Source organism: Argentina anserina, chromosome 2 (assembly GCF_933775445.1).
Source record: "Argentina anserina chromosome 2, drPotAnse1.1, whole genome shotgun sequence".
NCBI classification, from domain to species: Eukaryota; Viridiplantae; Streptophyta; class Magnoliopsida; order Rosales; family Rosaceae; genus Argentina; species Argentina anserina.
Genome location: NC_065873.1, coordinates 22,669,729 through 22,687,578, shown reverse-complemented (window position 1 = coordinate 22,687,578; position 17,850 = coordinate 22,669,729). Strand labels below are relative to the sequence as shown.

Sequence of the window (17,850 nt, the reverse complement as noted above, 5' to 3'; positions counted from 1 at the left end):
ATCGCCTTTTAAATCTAAAGCCTCTCTTGTTCAGTTGGTCGAAGGTGACTTCATTCAAAAGATGCGCATACATAAAGTGAGAGGATGTTTAGCTAGTGAAGCAGAATCGAAACCAAACAGTAAACATAATTAAATATATATGAAAACATTCTTGAATCCAATAATCTAAGCTAGATCAATCATGTTAAATCAACGTCTTGAATAATGGAAGCAAACCCCAATTTGCTGGTAAAATCGTAACATGTATATAATAGCAAATCGATCAACAACGAGTGAGAGAGGGATCGAGAGAAAACAAATAGAACGGAGAGACTTACTAGTTGGAGTCACAGAAGGTTAGATTCAGATATACACGAGAGACTAGCTAGTAGCTACCTCTTCTTGTTTCTACTCCTTTTACTTCTCTCAATTGTGGCAGCCTGGCAGACCAAAACAAAAACAGGAAAACTGTCAGTCTTAACATTTTAAGACCTTCCATTTGGCGTGAGGTTGTTTCCTTTCTTTTCCTTTGGATTTGAATTCATTTTAATAGACTTGTAATGTACAATTATTGAATTACAGTTTTAGGAATAATTTATATGAAACGAAACAACATTAATGTTTTATTTTTATTTTTTAATTATATACTTATTCATAAATGAACTAAAAAAGAATAAACATAATTTACATGGTATGATGCAACTCATACAAGTTGATGTAATAACTGCAAATGTAAAAAAGAATAAGCTATTTGTTCATGTTAACGGTTTAACAACTTGACATAGCTTACTGGTTAACGACTCAGCGCATCTTACTGGTTAACGACTTAACGGTTTAACACCCATATGGTGTGGTTCGGATGACAATCTAATGAGCCTCCAAACAGGACGAACGCTGCTTCGATACTGATAATAGGTTAGAGGTTTGAACCTTGCTTTGGATCAAAATAGACATGGGGAGAGTCAGGCCCCGACTCAGAGGCTAAAGTTTCGGCTTTCCTTTTTTCAATCAGCATTCAATCAAACTTAACGGTTTAACAAATATATTGGGGTTTATGATCGATCATATTTCACTATATATTACTCGGCCTGTAGGTTTGGAACAGTATAGAAACAATGACGTGCTATAGTTCGCAACAGTGACGTGGCTACAGTTCAAAACAGGACCGAACAGTGTTTACCTATTAATTAATTTACTATTTATATGACTTTTTATTATATTTGGTACTATATTCTCGTGTATATTAGTAGAAGCTACTGCCAATGAACAATGATTCTAAGAGAAACAATTTTCTCTTGTATCATACATGGACGTTGGCGGTCACCACGTGTCAAATTAAACATACGTCTTAAAAATTATTGCAAATTGCTATGTGTACGTCATGTAGAAGTTACGTGACGAAGATCATTATGTGCTAAGCAAGCATAAATTAAACTCAATTAATTGGTAATATGTTGGGCACTATAGCTGATTTTCGGAAGGCCTTTGTTGTTATGTGCAAGAACTAAAAAATCGAAATTATCGTCGATATATTTTTCACGTACCATAGTAATTTTGGTCGATATTTTAGAAATTTCCACGATATATCGCGATATTATCGATATGTTAGATATATTTGTGATATAATCACTCATTCCGCCACGTGTTGCCACCAAAAATTAAAACTCAAATATGCATTTGAGGGGAATCAAACGTGGTCATTCCTTTGCAAGCAAAGATGTGTAGCCAACTCTACCATGCAAAGTTATTGTTCTACATGACTATTTTTAATATATATTTAATTCTATGTTTCATATAAAATTCAAATAAAACCTAACTTGTTGTTGAAGAGAATCGAACCATGTTCACCTCATTAGAAAATGAATCACTTAGTCAACTCTACTAAGTCAATTTGTGTTATATTTTGACACTTTGTAATATATATTGTATGTGTAATAAATTTGATAAACAAAGAAAATTGGTTATATGTCCAATCCCAACTAACTTTATCACATTATTTACATACAATTCAATTTTTAACTACTTTTCAAATTAAAACTTTAAAACACTATAAATACATTAGGATGTTAGTCCTTGGTTGCACACTTGTACGGTTGCACCACTACTCAACTCTATTCTAATTCAAGTTCTAAATATATTAGCATCAAATTCCAAATATATTAGTGAGTGAGACTTTGTTGATATTCTCTTTTCTTCCTTGTTGGTAAGTATATTAATATTATTAAGTTCTAATTTATATTTTTTAGTCAATTATAATAATAATTATTTTTTTACGTTCATGTCAAATATAATCCTACATCATATAGGAGATTAACAAATTACCAATGGGAACTACTAGTACTAAAATTCACAGTCAATCACCAATGACCCATATGGTTGCCATATAAGTCAATACATACAAAACTACAAATGGGAGGTATCATTTAATGAATATTCTTCACAATATACTCAGTGCTCTACTCAATGAGATTATGAAGATGGTGAAAATTTTGTACCTCATAGATCCTATATGTGGTTCTAAATTACTCATATAATTTTATATTTAATGTATCATATGTATATAAGGCGTGATGACCTATCCTCCTTTTGAGTTCCCAGCCATTAAAAAATAATTAAAGTAAATTTTTAATAATTCTCGACGATTGTTTTACCTTAAATTATTATAACTCATTATAGACTAATAGCTATATAATAATTTCTTATGAAATATAGTAGATAATTGATCAAATGAACATCTCTCAAGTTTTCATTCAAAATTTCCATGTTTTTATTTAAATTTCCATCAATTTACTCAATTATATTTTAAAATCGATATTTTTCCGAAATTTCCGTCAATATTTCCAATTTTTAGACTGTTGATATTTCCGTTCTTGTCGATATTTTAGTCCTTGGTTATGTGTTCTTACCTGTATTATCATGAATTGAATCTCATCTATAAACTAGGGTTCACGTTGTTGCATTTAAAGTTCCCCCTCCAGTGTGACATTGTAGATAGTTTATATCGGTTTAATTTTCTATAACTATTTGCTAGACTACAATGGGCAAACATCACAAAGTTCGTTGTAAGCGAGATTGAGACGATAACTTTACAAAGATACAAAATTCGTTGTTAGCAAGATTGATCGGATCAGTATGTTGGAAGGATTGAACTTGGTGTTTACTTGAGTTTCCACAGTTAGCTTGGTGCTTTTCTATGCATCATTTACCTTATATAATTTTAGGAGTTTCTATTCATACCTCAAAAAAAGACATTTGGATTTTCTGGTAATTAGATCTCTAATTTACTTTGACAAATAACTAAAATGCTATTTAGACCTACATAATTTTCTCATAATCAAATAAAATCAATAAAACTCTTTTTTTTTTATTTTAAAATTTATTCAATTGACCCAAACTTATTATAACTATATCGAGCCTCTCGAGCTGGTTTGTTCAAAATCACGGTATAATTAGCAAATAAAATTTATCTATAATTTATAACAACAAAATACATTCAAACGAGCAATATCACAATAAACTAGAAGAATAAAATAACTAACAATTAATTAAAAAAATAAACATCTACAAAGTGAGAACAATATTTTTATTTGGATGCATGTGAATTATTGAAAACGATATTATCATAGTTCTCCCTAGAGAAGCCCGTTTGAAATTATTAAGGTATTAAAATAAATTGAGAAATCAAATGTATTATATTGATATCTTTGTTTTTGGTTTTTTGTTTATTATTATATTTTTCAATTTCACATTAGTTGACAAAGTTAATATTCATTTGAAAAAAAAAGAAAAAAATATATGTACTGTGTTTTTGAGAGGTATGAATAAAAACTCTTTATACTTAAAAAATATATATATATATATATATATTTTTTTTTTGTCACTGGGCTCGGACAGCCCTTGTTATCTTGGTCAAGCCCAACAGGAAAAGAAGCTTTTTTCGAACCAGTTCATGATTCTGGGCAGATGCTTTGATGCCACAGAAATACTGGTACACTAGTGTACAAAATGTCCTTAAAAGTGTTACGTGGCTTGCTCATTGATTTTGCTTACATTATGAAGATTGCGGAATTATACAGTGGTGCATATTGTGCCACAAAAACAGAGAAATTTCAAGAAGCAAATGTTAGTGTATGTGTTTAAATATGAACTCATAACTTCAATTGTCATTTTGTTACCTTTTGCATCACCTTGTATTGTTGCAGGACTTTTTTAGAATCTGGGTGTGGTATGTGTGGTTCACATCTCCAATACTTGTGTGGACTTGCTCATTCACTGAGGTCTGAATGAGACCCAAAAGAAAGTACAAAGTTTGGACATGTGTTTTTGTATATATTCCAATTATGTTGGTATTGTCGAGCCCCAGAATCACTGTATGAATTGGGAGACGTTTAAGTTTGATGAGCCAGTTTAGTGCACTTGTTTAAGTAAATTTACATGTCTTGAATATTTTATTAGATATGATGGAAAACATATGTTTTATTCAGCATTTAAGAACAAATAAGATCGCGTATAAAAAAGAAATCATTGCAAGAGGTATGTTTCACGCACCTAAAGGTCAAACTAAAACTGTCAAAGTAATAAGACACTATATATTGCAGCATTTCATATGTGCATAAGGATTTACTTCAGCGCCATGCAATCCTTAAATCCTAATAAAACAGAGACGAAGAGATTTTTCCTAATGGTGAATGGTAATTTTCTTTTAACTGTTGGCGTTGAGGACCTGCGTTTAACACTGTTTGCCCATATGAAACAGAACATGCATGGTTGATAGTAGAATCACATTACTCCTGGTACACTAAGCAACAATTACATTGAATGTTCTGTGATATTATGGTTCTCAAGCTCTTGAAACTAGCAACCGTCTTAGTCGACCACTTAAATCTCCACATGTGTCAAATTGTCTGCAAGATCGAATGTAATTTGATTATAGACTGAGGTAGGCTCCAACATTATCTTCAGCATCACAAAGTGCACATACATATAGACGTGGGCACTCTAATTGCCCATCAACTAGCTCACACACCACATCCACAATCTCTTAGTAAGATTGAAGCGACTGGTATCACACACACCTCTAGTTCCCTCCTTAAATTGTGTTTGTGAGCAAAGACAGGAGTCTGCTAGTCTTCTCACTCTTGTGCAAGAGCAATTAAAGCCCTTGGATAAACAATGGCTCAAACCATGTTGCTCATGTCTAGTAGCAGTGTGGCTAAAACCAATGTGGTTGATTTGAAGTCATCAGATCCTTTACTTCAGCTACAAGTTCAGAGACTTAGACCCAAGTCGTTCTCTCAGCTTGTGTTCAGGCCACTCCCTTCTTCTTCGACCACTTCGTTGAGATCATCTGGCATCGTTGCTCTCTTCAAAGCGAAAACCAAAGCCCCTGCCAAGAAGGTATTCATCTCGGCGTTAGCGTCAAGTATATGCTTTCTCTATTCATGTATGCAACCCTAACATAACGTTATATCTGCATTTGTTTGATTTGGATTCGTTTTGTTGTGTTTGTTGATTACCAATTGATTAGGCACCAGCGCCAAAGCCCAAGGTTGAGTCTGGTATCTTTGGAACATCCGGAGGAATTGGTTTTACAAAGGAGAATGAGCTCTTCGTGGGTCGTGTTGCCATGATTGGTTTTGCTGTGAGACATCCTTCATCTCTGTTCCTTTTCATCTACCTAAGTTGCTTCTCTTTTTTCTTTGACCTATATCTGATCTGATTATTTGAAAGTGTATTTTTTTATTGCATTATCTGAATGTGTATTAAAATAAGAAAGAAGTTTGCTTTAAATTAGAGAGTTTCACACGTAAAATCAAATTTACAATGCTTTAAAGTTAAATATATATAATGACCAATGATGGATCCATGATTTGAACATGGGGTAGGCTTTAAGTTTGGTCGAAGGCTTTTTTTACCTCTACAACCATGTAAACTGTAAATGTTAATAAGTTTTTAAATTATGAAAATCAAAGACATTAGAAAACGCACTAATTTTTTCTTTTCAAATTGATTAGATTGAACCTCAATAACTCGTACTTATAATTTCAAAATCAATAGATAGAGAGAAGATAATTAAAAGAGTTTTTACTTAAGAAATTTTGATTATTTAAGAAGAAGAAAATTATTTTACAATATATATATATATATATCAATCAGAAACTAGAAGACATAATAGAATCATAACGGCGCTGGGAAGATCAATTTCTCTTTACGTTCAATAACGAACACGATGTGAACTGCGTCAAGAATGGAGGGTTGTGGAAAATAATAAAAGCCAAAGGTGTAGAATGAGTATAATTAAAAAAAAATTGGCTGAGAACAAATATAAATACCACAAAAATAATTATATATACCTAGTTTTTTTCTTTAAATCCCAAAACATTTGGGTGGGCTTGAGCCCCAATAAACAATGCCTTGGATCCGCCCCTGATAATGACTAATGAGGGTGAGTGAAACTGATACCAGATTGATGAGAGTGTCCAGACTAATTAGATCTATTAGTTTCTTTAAATCGTTTTATATGAGTAATCTAACTCATGAAGTGTGACTAAGATTTTAATCACCAGCCTAACCCATCCAAGAAGAATACTAATGAGAGCGGCATCGTGGAGATGACGTTCATTTATGCAATTGTTCGTCAAGGCAGACCAAATCGGTGTAAAATGTTCGATATATCTTAATAACTCATACTTATTTAAAGACTGATAATTTCGTTTTCACCGACATCTCGAAATATATTTTAAGTTAACTTTAAAATGCTGGAAAATTAGTGCAAACTCATATTCCTCCCTCTAATACTTCTTCAACCTAAAACCAAGCGTACTTTATGAAGCTTGAACTAGACTGCATCAAAGCCTCAAGATCACTAAGTTCTGTACGTTCTAAATTTATAATAATCATTCATGTAATTATCATGATTTTTGTTTTGTTATTCAGATATGCCATGTTCTTTGAGTGACACTACAGAAGCACAAAGCACACTCGAATATTGAGTACTCATGCAACTAATGTTATTTCTCTTGTATGATCTGCAATATGCAGGCGTCCTTATTGGGAGAAGCAATTACAGGAAAAGGAATTCTTAACCAATTGAATTTGGAGACTGGAATTCCAATCGTAGAAGCTGAGCCTCTTCTACTCTTCTTCATCCTTTTCACCCTGCTTGGAGCCATTGGAGCTCTTGGTGACCGTGGTCAGTTTGTGGACGATCCTCCCGCCGGAATTCCAGGGGCGGTTATTCCTCCAGGGAAAGGATTCAAAGCTGCCTTGGGTCTCAAGGAAGGAGGTAACTAGCTAACCTAGCTTGCACTACATTACCAACCTGCTAAGGGATTTTGCACTACATTAAAATTTAGTTAATCTTAACCAACCTGCTAGGATAAATGTCATCGATATCTAAATTTGGTGTCAAATACGTACAGGTCCTCTGTTCGGATTCACCAAGGCGAATGAGCTATTCGTAGGAAGATTAGCTCAGTTGGGATTTGCATTCTCTCTAATTGGGGAGATCATCACAGGGAAGGGAGCTCTAGCCCAGTTAAACATTGAGACCGGAGTCCCCATCAGTGAAATCGAACCTCTTGTGTTGCTCAATGTCGTCTTCTTCTTCATTGCTGCAGTGAACCCCGGAACCGGTAAATTCATCACAGATGAAGATGACGAGTAGAAAACGTGTCGACCAAAAAATGAGTAGGGAACTTTATTATGCTCACAAGAATCATTTAAGATCATGTATGGGATAGATAATACTACTCTCGATCTCTTCCTTCAAATTTGTATCTCATAAACTTCTACTCTTCCCCCTAGTCATGTGGAGGTTTACCTCATAGCAACCCACAGCAACATCAGAAAGTAGGTTCTTCTTTTATAAAGTAGGTTCTTGTTTTGGACATCTAGCTGAAAGACGATGTGTGACGGCATGGGATCTTTTCTTCAACAAGAGATTCCTTGCACTAGCTAGCCTTTCAGTATTCTTGTTGTGAATCATGCTAAAAAAAATAAATTGAATTGAAGAAATAAAGTTGAATCTATACTCCGAATCAGAATTTGTCTATCACATTTTGTAATATCCCGGAAATTTTATAATTTTTTTCTAATTATTATTCGGAGATATTTAAATTAGTGGTGATCCGATTATATAATACGAGGGAGAAAACAAAAGTGTTCGATTGATTTATACACGGAAACGTTACCGTGACCAGTCAAGAGATGAATTTTTATACGTTAGAAATCTCAGAAAACTTCATTCATGGAAGTCGTAGAGTTCGTCAATACGAATTCGTGGACACACATTACGCCTAAATCGGAGTTCGTATGAAGAAGTTACGAATCAAAATGTATTTAGACATTTTTGGAAAATAGTATAAATATGGGAATTAAAGAGAAAAAGGGGAGAAAAATCAGAATTCGGATTGGGTACTGTTCACCCGAAAAAAATTCAGAAATTATCTCCCCGAGCAGCTGATTTTGGGCCGCCAGATCTCTGTCGTTCGGCCACCATAGAGCGGCGCACTGGTCACGTTTGAAAGGTTGTTGCGTCCCTTGTCGATTGGTGGCAGCACCACCCGCCATCTCACTGTCATTTGGGAGCGGTGAACTTCGGAAGTTCTCCCGAAAATGCATATTTTGCCGAATTTCAACTCGTCGGATCTCCCTTCTCCGGCAACCAATCGGTAAGATTCTTGTCCCATTTTGAAGGTCTCATTCCATACTACAAACCCTCCAAAATATTGAACCCAAATCGTTGTGTGCTAAGAGAATCGAAGAAAATAAATCTTAAGTTTTAAATTGGGGCTTTTCGGTTTTTGTTAAATTGAAGTTTTTAGGCTCCAAATTAGACTTTGTGGTGAACTATAAAGTTGTTAGGAATGTCATTTAGATTGTGGTGGTGAAATTTGGTGGTCATTGGTGGTGGTCGGGAAATAGTGGTGTCGCATGAACAGTTACTGTGAACAGTGTTCATGAACAATTATTGTAAACATGGTTCATGAACAAATATTATGAACAGTGTTATGTAAAAACAGTAAACCCGAACAATGTTTAGTAAACAGTAAAACATGAATAGTGTTCTATGAATAACATTTAGCTATACTGAAATCGTCACCTGATATTTTACGTATCGTTTTCTAAGCATTTTATTATGCTATTTGACTGACGAAACAAGTGAGAGAATTGTTTTCGGTGTCGTGGAAGTTGCACGCGGGAAATAAGGTGAGTAAACCTCACAATGATCATCATGATCGAAGTAGCGTTATAATTATTGAATTTAGTTTGAGTTCTTACCGTAGTCGTTGCATCACTAGTTATAAAAATTATTTTTAAAAAAATATGTTTTGGTTTAAATTTGTGAACTTGATCGTCTACGGTTCATGGGTAAGTGAAACACTATTTTAATAAATGATTTTGAAAAAGTTTTAGTGATTATGAACTATGCTGAATGTGAGTAAATCTCACTATGACGAGTCTACCTTTGGCGGTGACTCATAGTTACGTTTTTTTTGTTAAAAGATCGAACTAGGACATGTATATGATATAGTGGGTTGTATATGTGTATAAAATGGTAAATACGATACATATATATGAGTTGCTATATTTTATATTGTCACGTTCTTATTTCCAAATGAATTATACTGTGACAACTATATTTATTTTATTTGAGCAAGAGTCGCTTTGTTGTAGTACAATAACATGGGTGGATTTTTATTGTACGTGATTTTAACATTGAGTCTTGTTAAAACGTTTTCTGTATTCGAATGTGTTTTTTTCTGTCTTCGGACGTATTTTTTTGTCTTCAGACGTGTTGGTAGTAATCGTAACCGAGCTTTGGCCGGGTGTCGTTTACGATTCAGTTAGAGTTATAATTTGTATGCCGGTGTACTGCATAAGAGGTAACAGATGGGTTGCATGGGTCTTATGAGTACCCATATTTTTTTAGTGACATTAGGTACATATGGGCTGCTCAGTGTCTGTCGGTGTACTGCATGGGGGGTAACAGATGAGTACATGGGTCTCATGAGTACCAATGTTTTACATGATTTTAGGTAACCAGATGGGTTGCCCAGTGCCTATGAAGGGTAACAAATGGGTTACCTGGGTCTCATGAGTACCCATGTTTTAAATGATTTTGGGTAACAGATGGGTTGCCCAGTGTCACATGAGTACGTTGGTCTTAAAATGTTATTTGACATATTTTCTTTTGTATGAGATGTGTGTTATATTGTTGGTTTACTCATACGAGCTGCAAAGCTTACCGGGTTTGTGTTTACAATCCCGGTGCACCTATTCGATGGTGTAAGAGATAGTTCTGCAGGTGTGGATTAGCATAACGTGAGTGCTTTCTCTGAAGATTGTCGAAGATTTATTTCCTATGTTTGTGGTGAGGATTGAGTGAATTTTACATTTTCATTGGTTATGTATTTTTCAAGTCGACTGAGTCATGTTGTGGACTCAGTTTCGATACACTGTTATTATAAGATGATTTCAATATATTTGAGATTGTTTTAAAGTTTTAATGACTTCGAATTTGAATTTTTATCTTTCGAAATTTTAAGACCGTGACACATTCACTCTTTTATTATTCAATGTCACACCTACTTACCAAATTCTTCTCTTCATCACCATATTACTAAACGAAAAAATTGCATCATCAGTTGGAGCTGGTGATCACAGTCATCAAAGTTCTACAAAAAAGGATCATGAACAAAAAACTCTACAACCTTATTAGTATAGTCAAAAACTTGAACATGGACACGTATAACGTAAAACTATATGATAATTGATCTTCTATAAATGTCGGTCAACAATCTTATAGTAAAGTCACTATGAATATTATAGCTTGATAAATGAGAAATAATATTCCTGAAAAAACAATGGACTAATGATTTCTTGTTGCCGTTATAGTCCATGACTCCATGTAAGCACCAACCAAGTAAGGGGGAGCGCATTCGGCATTCATTCACACTCTGTTTATCTCCGAATTCCGTTCTTCTTCTTCTTTCTTCTTCAACTGTCTCCGAAACTACGTCGTTTTCAGAAGAGATCCAGCTCAACTTGGCGGTTAAACTCCACCCCGAACTAGACGGGACACAATCACCACCACCCTAATCCAACTCCACCAAACTCTGTTTTACTGTTCAATCTTCTCGGATATCTCCGCCACCGTCTCTGCTGCCGTTGATTTCGAGCTGCTTGTTAAGTATGGAGAATCCGACGGCTTTCAGAGGCGGTTATCTCACCGGAGCTTACCATCCTTCATTGTCTTCTTCTTCTCGTGCCGATGTCAATTACAGGTCCCATTTCAATCTTTCAATTCATATACAAATTGGGTTTGTTTAGCTTTTAATTACCCTGAAGTTCGTTTCTTTGATACTGTTAATGTGAGAGTAAAAATCGAATCTTTAATTTCTTGTGGCTTTAACTGGTGGTGATTGATGCTTAGTTGTTATGAATTTAAGGAACTTTGTAGGATCAAGTTGTGATTGCTGGTGTAAGATTTGATTTTTAAGGTTTTCGGGCCCAGAAAAACATTAAACAAATAAGGAAGCTTTGATCTGTGAAAAGGGTGCTGTTTAATATTGCCACAACTATATATTAAGTTGAAAATTGGGTTTCCCAGAACAAAAATGTGAGGGCTTGCAGTAAGTGAATAAGTAATGAAGGTATTACTATGTCTCCAGTCTATTTTGGAAGTTGGGAAACAGGAAATACATATAGTTATAAACTCCATTTCAGTGATCAATTCTTAGTTTTCGAAACAAACTCATATTAGTCGGAACTCGTATTAGTTTTCGAAACAAATGCTAAGAGTAACAATTTATGTTCGAGGAACATTACATTTACCTCCTGCTTTGCAAACTCTTATGATTCTCGCATTCTTGGACTTTCTGTTTAGTTGTTTTTAATTTGGATCGGAGTTGCAGGACATATTATATGAAAGTGGTTTTTTGTTTCCTTCATGCAGCTGTGGTGCATGTGGCTATGAGCTGAACCTGAGCTCTAAGAACCGGAACACATCTTTGATTGGCTCTAATAAGTATGGGAAATCTATAAAGAGAGGGATCATTTCGTTCTTTTACATTGATGAGAGCAGATTTAGTCAGGTAGATGAACTTCAATGTAAACCCCATTTCTCTAGGCGTTCTTGGGGTTTGTTCAGCCGGAAAACTAAACTTCTTTGTCGCAAGTGCGGTAACCACATAGGAAATGCTTATGACGATTATAATTCTTCGGCTTCTTACTCACTCGTATCGGATGGATCAGATTCTTCATCTTCAGGCCGTGAAAGTTCTAAATGCAGAAAGTATGATGTTAGAATTCGTTCGTTGCAGCCTTCAAATTCTGAAGGATGTGGGCCTTCATTTTTAGATTGACATCCATGAACAACACTATTTGGTATTTCCCTGGTGCTGAAGAAGTTTCTGCAGCAACAGCCAAAAAATGTATTTCTGCAACAATCTGTGTAAGGGTGTTCTCTATTTTGATTGTATCTGTTTTCCTATTGCCCCTGTTTAGAAATCTGTATATAATAATTTTCAATATTCAAAGAGTTAAAGGTGGAATTTTGAAGTGATTTGAATGATTGAGTAAAGTTTCTATTCAAATAACATAGCTTCAGTGGCATTGTAATTTGTGGTAGCTAATCTCTGCACTTTTCTTTTACGTATCTACGAGCTCTTGCTCAAGTGGCTGCTGAAAAATTGGGATCAAATGTTATAGATCTTAGTTCAGATTCTGTAAAAAGTAACTGCATTTTTTTATCATATTCTCTAACGTATTACCTGCAGGAAATGTTGTGTTCTATCCACATCCCTCTATCATTTTTTTATATGTATTTTGCTTTCTATCTAAGAAATGAAGTTGGAATGATTGCATCAGAAATACAAGGTCGTATGATTCGAGCTGCTTTTTTTTTTTGGGGGAGGGGGGTAAAAACGCTTGTGATAAGTATTTGACTCATCTCAGCTTTCCCTTTCCCAGTAATTCCCGAAATTAATCTGTATGTCAAATCCAAAAGGATCACGACATCCTACTCTGAGACTCATTAGATATTCACACGTTCTTGGTCATCTAGTGGCCCCTGTTTTCATTTTGGTTGAATATGTACTTAGACTAAAGCTTAAACCAACAATTAAATCATTTAGATGCCACCTGATAATACAGTGGAAGTAAACTGCACCTTTCATTACACTATATATAACATACACAATTTAGTTCTCATATGCATATATCTTTTTGGTATTTCTCCACCATGGAGTACTTTCCTAAACTTATTGAATCTTTCTTCTGCTACTATATGCTCATATTTCTTACTATCAGTAGTACTGTGATCCCCATCTTCAGTTTGAAAGACTGCGAATTTCCAGCCATCTTCAACTTTGGAGACTCGAATTCTGATACTGGTGGACTGTCTGCATCTCTTATACCAGCAACCACACCTTATGGAGAGACCTATTTCGGTATGCCAGCCGGAAGATTCTCTGATGGAAGGCTCATTATCGACTTCCTGGGTATGTTATTCTTACCTTCATTATACATTAACATGTATAGGTTGTATCATTTGCCAAGGTTTAGGAGTTCTTCCTGGTTGACAATTCAAACACACATGGTTGTAGAAAGATACAGTGCATTTTCTCAAGGTTGAATTATCAAACTTCGTAGAAAGTTGTAGGGCCAGGATGGTTTCTAGACACTCATTTCTTGATGACATTGGACTGCACTTTATGTGTATACAATGAGGAGAAAGTGTTGGTGGATATTAACTTGATAAGTGGATGTGGTGAAAGAATTTATCTTGCTGGTCGCACTAAAAGGTTCTTCCCATGTCATTAATGTGGGCATGTTGAAACAATTAGTGCTTAGACAATAGATTAGGGGAGACCTTCCAGTTTCCAGTTGTATACTCATCAACCTTGTGACCTAATCATTGATTACTGTTTGTCTTTCATCATTTCAGCTTTATCAGAGAGATTGTATTATGTACTCTGTTTAGTTATCTGTTGTAATTTGTACTATACTCAAGAGACTGTCTTGTGGTTCAGCAAAGAGTCTTGGTCACCCTTATCTAAGTGCATATCTGGATTCTCTTGGGACAAATTTCTCGCATGGGGCAAATTTCGCCACTGCAGCTGCAACTATTAGACTCCCAGACCTCATAATACCAGCCGGTGGATTTAGTCCGTTCTATCTTGATATCCAATATGTGCAGTTCCTGCAACTAAAAACCAGATCACAGCTGATAAGGCATCGAGGTAAAGTACTGGAGAATGTCAATACTTAGGAATCACATTACTCGTGAGTCGTCACTTCTTTGAGATAAATTCCATTTTAACTAGGAAGTTGATCGGCTCTTTTTTTTTTGTAGGGGGAATATTTGCAAGTTTAATGCCAAAGAAGGAGTACTTCTCCAAAGCTTTATACACATTCGACATTGGTCAGAATGATCTTGGCGCGGGATTCTTCAGTAATATGACTGTGCAGGAAGTAAATGCATCTGTTCCTGATATAGTCACTGGTTTCTCAACTAATATTAAGGTAATCATTAGTATTACCAACTATCAACCACCTCTTTGAGGAAAAGCTTGTCAATTTATCCCACAAAGTTGATTTCTTTTGCTGAAGGTTTCTTAAAACACAAGCAACAATGGTTACATGTTGAAGTTGATTAAATTCATATGTTGTAATAATAGTTGTTCATTCTATATTTGTGCTGATGTAGAAAATATATGGTTTGGGAGCAAGGTCATTTTGGATCCATAACACGGGGCCGGTTGGCTGCCTACCATACATTGCGGCAAACTTCCCATCAGCTGAGAAAGATGAGGTTGGCTGTGCAAAGGCCTACAATGAAGTAGCTCAACATTTTAACCACCAGCTGAAGCAGGCTGTAGTTCAACTCAGGAAGGATCTGCCTTTGGCTGCATTCACTTATGTAGATGTGTATTCTGTCAAGTACTCTCTTTTCAAGGAACCCAAAAAGTATGGTAAGTTGATATATAAGCATTACGAATCTGGTACAAATCTTCTTGACATTTTGAATTCACGGATTCACTCGCTTGAATTGTATAAACCAACTGCTGGCATTTTTTGGCAGGATTTGAGCTCCCACTTGTTGCTTGTTGTGGCTATGGTGGTGGTAAATACAACTATAACAGTAGTGCAGAATGTGGAGCAACAATTACAGTCAATGGTAGCCAAGTCTTTGTTGGTTCATGCAAAAACCCCTCAAAGAGAGTGAACTGGGATGGTATTCACTACACCGAGGCAGCTGCAAAATTTATTTTTGATAAAATTTCAACCGGAGCATATTCAGATGCACCTCTGCCTTTCAAACAAGCTTGTCACAGGAGTTTTGATCGAACTTTGAACCTAAATAAGAACTTAGTGAAATAAATGTGCTGTCTCGTTTATATTACGTATGAGTTAAAGATAAGAAATTATGTTTCACAATAAGTTAAAAGTTGATTCGTTATGTTTTTATATTTTTAATTAATTTTATTTGTTTTTAGGTATTTTGAAATGGAATAAAGAAGAAAAGAAAAATATGAAATTCCGGTAATTTTCTGAGCACCACCAATTTATAGAGGAACAACACATTGTTCTATCACAACTAGATCTCATCTTTTTAGTTGAGATTTAACTACATTATTTTTCTCTTTTTCTCACAAAATCATGAATCCCTATTGTCCAAAAATCTACACCTATATTATGCAAAAATCTGATTTTATTTTGAATGTAATCATCACCTATATGTCCATCGCTACTTTTTTTATCACTTATTTCCTCCATGATCATTCACTTCTTTCATAATCACCAATTTCCTTCCACTTCATTCTATGATCACACAATTCTTTTCATGACCACTTACTTCCTTCTTTATAACTCACTTCTCTCCATGATCATTTACTTATTTCATGATCACCCACTTCATTCCACTTCTTTTCATGATCACTCACCCCACTCAATACATCATTATCTCTCACTTTTCTCTACTTTTTCCACCACAATTCTTCTATACAAAAACCTCCATCATCACCATCTCCATACACCATTTTTTTCACAACCAACCAAGAGAGAGAGAGAGAGAGAGGGGGGGGGGGGAAGAAAAAAATAGAGAGAAGAAAATAAGAGAAATGGGAGAAAACGGACATAGAGAGCCGAAGCGAAGTCACTTTCAATCTCCTCAAGTTACAACTCACATCTCATCAAGGTGCTAAAATTTCATCAAGCCTCCACAAGAAAAAGGAAGTTGGGTCTCTTCTCATTTAATTCATCTCTCATGTATCTTTGATGCTTTTATTCAAGATTATGTGTATCTAAATTCCTTGATAGTTAGGGGCTAATCAAAGCTTTAGATATGTCTTCGATTTCAAACTCCAATTGATTTATATAATTTTAGATGAGAATTTCTTCACTGATTGTTCATTGATAATTGTATTACATGTCTCATTGAGTCGATACTTTGATGCATGTTTTAGGATTTTATTATCTTGAATATGTATATAACCGACATATCGTTGCATATTCTATGAGAGATAAGAAGTTCTTTGCATGTACTTGTGTGAAGTGATTCCTTAGTAATTTAAGGCTACCGACATTGACCTTAGATTCTTTGTTGTTACTCAAACGTTCTTAAAACTTCATGATTTAATTATTTTTGGTCTAGATACCGACATTTCGCTTAATATGACAAGTAAGAGAACGTAATACAGTTAATGACCTAACGATATTGGCTTAACTGTGAGTGCATTCATCTATAATTTTTGACATTGTTAGGGGTGATTGAAGCATATTTAGTGGTGGAGAGAAGTTCTTAGTTATTGTTTTTCTCATATTTACATCCATATTTATTTTTTAATATTCTGTTATCAGTAGTACTTTTGTCTTATTTATTTTTGTTCACTAATCAAACCAATTCCGAATACCCTTAAAATTTGTGTGTTAGTCCGTCACTGTGTCTAGTTAGTGTCTATTTAATTTCGTAATTTTTTGTTGAGTCTAGATTAGCTAATTAATTCGGTTTCCGTTCCTAGATCGAGTCTGCCAAATTTTTAATTTACGCGTTTGTTTGTATTTTTAAGTCTTAGTTTCACTAATCATCTGCGGGTAATGATCCCTATTTACCATTTACTATATTGATATAATTAATTTGATAACATGATATTTTTGTAGGTGTTTTTGCGCCTATCAATTTGCCCCTCTGTAAATTTTTATTTTTACGTCTAAACTGAGGCTTAGGTCATAGCAGCACAAGGCCAATACATCTGAACGCCTGCTTACTCAAATTCAGACCTTAACAATCCTTTACTGCAAGTTAAAACCTCAAACTCGTGCATGAATGTCACTGTCTTGGTCAAAAGATTAATTACTTAGATAATCTAGACAAATTTGTAACCGTGCTCTGAGAGAAGGGGAAAATATGACAGAGAGAACAAAACGGAAGAAGATGAGGGATCGACCGACTGAACACTACTCTTGACTCGTACACTAAAAAACAGACACAGCTCAGCTCTCATGTGCATCTCTCTTTTGGTACTTCTCCACCGTGATTTCTCTGTTCTGCTCCTATATGCTTATATTGCTTACTATCAGTAGTACTGTTATCCCTGCCTTGGCTTTGAAAGACTGCGAGTTAATTTAATTTGCAGCCATTTTCAACTTCGGAGACTCTGCTGCATCCCTTCTACCACTACCCACACCTTGTGGAGAAACCTATTTCGGTATGCCAGCCTGAAGATTCTCTGATGGAAGACTCATTATCGACTTCCTAGGTATTTTTTTGTTATCTTCATATTAAATTTTCATTTATAGGTTTGTATAATATGCCATGCATGGTTCTGTTAGAGTTCCTGTTCTTCCTAGTCGACAACTCGACAT

At 35.0% G+C, this 17,850-nt stretch overlaps 3 protein-coding genes across 4 annotated transcripts; all 3 read left to right on the top strand.

Moving 5' to 3' along the window:
• The first annotated feature begins 5,096 nt into the window (after nucleotides 1-5,096).
• LOC126784518 (photosystem II 22 kDa protein, chloroplastic) lies at nucleotides 5,097-7,907 on the top strand. Its single transcript, XM_050509981.1, has 4 exons — nucleotides 5,097-5,376; nucleotides 5,507-5,620; nucleotides 7,021-7,264; nucleotides 7,401-7,907. Exons 1-4 carry the CDS (start codon nucleotides 5,152-5,154, stop codon nucleotides 7,643-7,645), a joined length of 828 nt encoding a protein of 275 aa, XP_050365938.1. The 5' UTR covers nucleotides 5,097-5,151; the 3' UTR covers nucleotides 7,646-7,907.
• Nucleotides 7,908-10,855: 2,948 nt separating this feature from the next.
• Nucleotides 10,856-13,444, top strand: LOC126781968 (uncharacterized protein At4g08330, chloroplastic). 2 transcript variants are annotated; one of them, XR_007670719.1, is made up of 3 exons: nucleotides 10,856-11,267; nucleotides 11,939-12,436; nucleotides 13,318-13,444. XR_007670719.1 is itself a non-coding variant. In XM_050507098.1 (2 exons), exons 1-2 carry the CDS (start codon nucleotides 11,176-11,178, stop codon nucleotides 12,345-12,347), a joined length of 501 nt encoding a protein of 166 aa, XP_050363055.1. In that variant the 5' UTR covers nucleotides 10,856-11,175; the 3' UTR covers nucleotides 12,348-12,595. The 2 variants fall into 2 exon arrangements, 1 of the variants encoding a protein (XP_050363055.1); XM_050507098.1 differs by lacking the exon at nucleotides 13,318-13,444 and having other exon boundaries at nucleotides 11,939-12,595.
• Nucleotides 13,168-15,462, top strand: LOC126781967 (esterase-like). Its single transcript, XM_050507097.1, has 5 exons — nucleotides 13,168-13,484; nucleotides 14,016-14,225; nucleotides 14,339-14,508; nucleotides 14,693-14,957; nucleotides 15,068-15,462. The coding sequence occupies exons 1-5, from the start codon at nucleotides 13,196-13,198 to the stop codon at nucleotides 15,364-15,366; spliced, it is 1,233 nt and encodes a 410-aa protein (XP_050363054.1). The 5' UTR covers nucleotides 13,168-13,195; the 3' UTR covers nucleotides 15,367-15,462.
• Nucleotides 15,463-17,850: the final 2,388 nt, after the last annotated feature.

Excerpts from the sequence above, each read along its gene's own strand:
- LOC126784518 (XM_050509981.1), top strand. The coding sequence starts at position 5,152 with ATGGCTCAAACCATGTTGCTCATGTCTAGTAGCAGTGTGGCTAAAACC. Across the intron at positions 5,621-7,020 it reads TTGCCATGATTGGTTTTGCT|GCGTCCTTATTGGGAGAAGC; the intron begins GTGAGACATCCT and ends TGCAATATGCAG. Across the intron at positions 7,265-7,400 it reads CTTGGGTCTCAAGGAAGGAG|GTCCTCTGTTCGGATTCACC; the intron begins GTAACTAGCTAA and ends AAATACGTACAG.
- LOC126781968 (XM_050507098.1), top strand. The coding sequence starts at position 11,176 with ATGGAGAATCCGACGGCTTTCAGAGGCGGTTATCTCACCGGAGCTTAC. Across the intron at positions 11,268-11,938 it reads CGTGCCGATGTCAATTACAG|CTGTGGTGCATGTGGCTATG; the intron begins GTCCCATTTCAA and ends TCCTTCATGCAG.
- LOC126781967 (XM_050507097.1), top strand. The coding sequence starts at position 13,196 with ATGCATATATCTTTTTGGTATTTCTCCACCATGGAGTACTTTCCTAAA. Across the intron at positions 14,226-14,338 it reads ACAGCTGATAAGGCATCGAG|GGGGAATATTTGCAAGTTTA; the intron begins GTAAAGTACTGG and ends TTTTTTTTGTAG. Across the intron at positions 14,958-15,067 it reads CAAGGAACCCAAAAAGTATG|GATTTGAGCTCCCACTTGTT; the intron begins GTAAGTTGATAT and ends ATTTTTTGGCAG.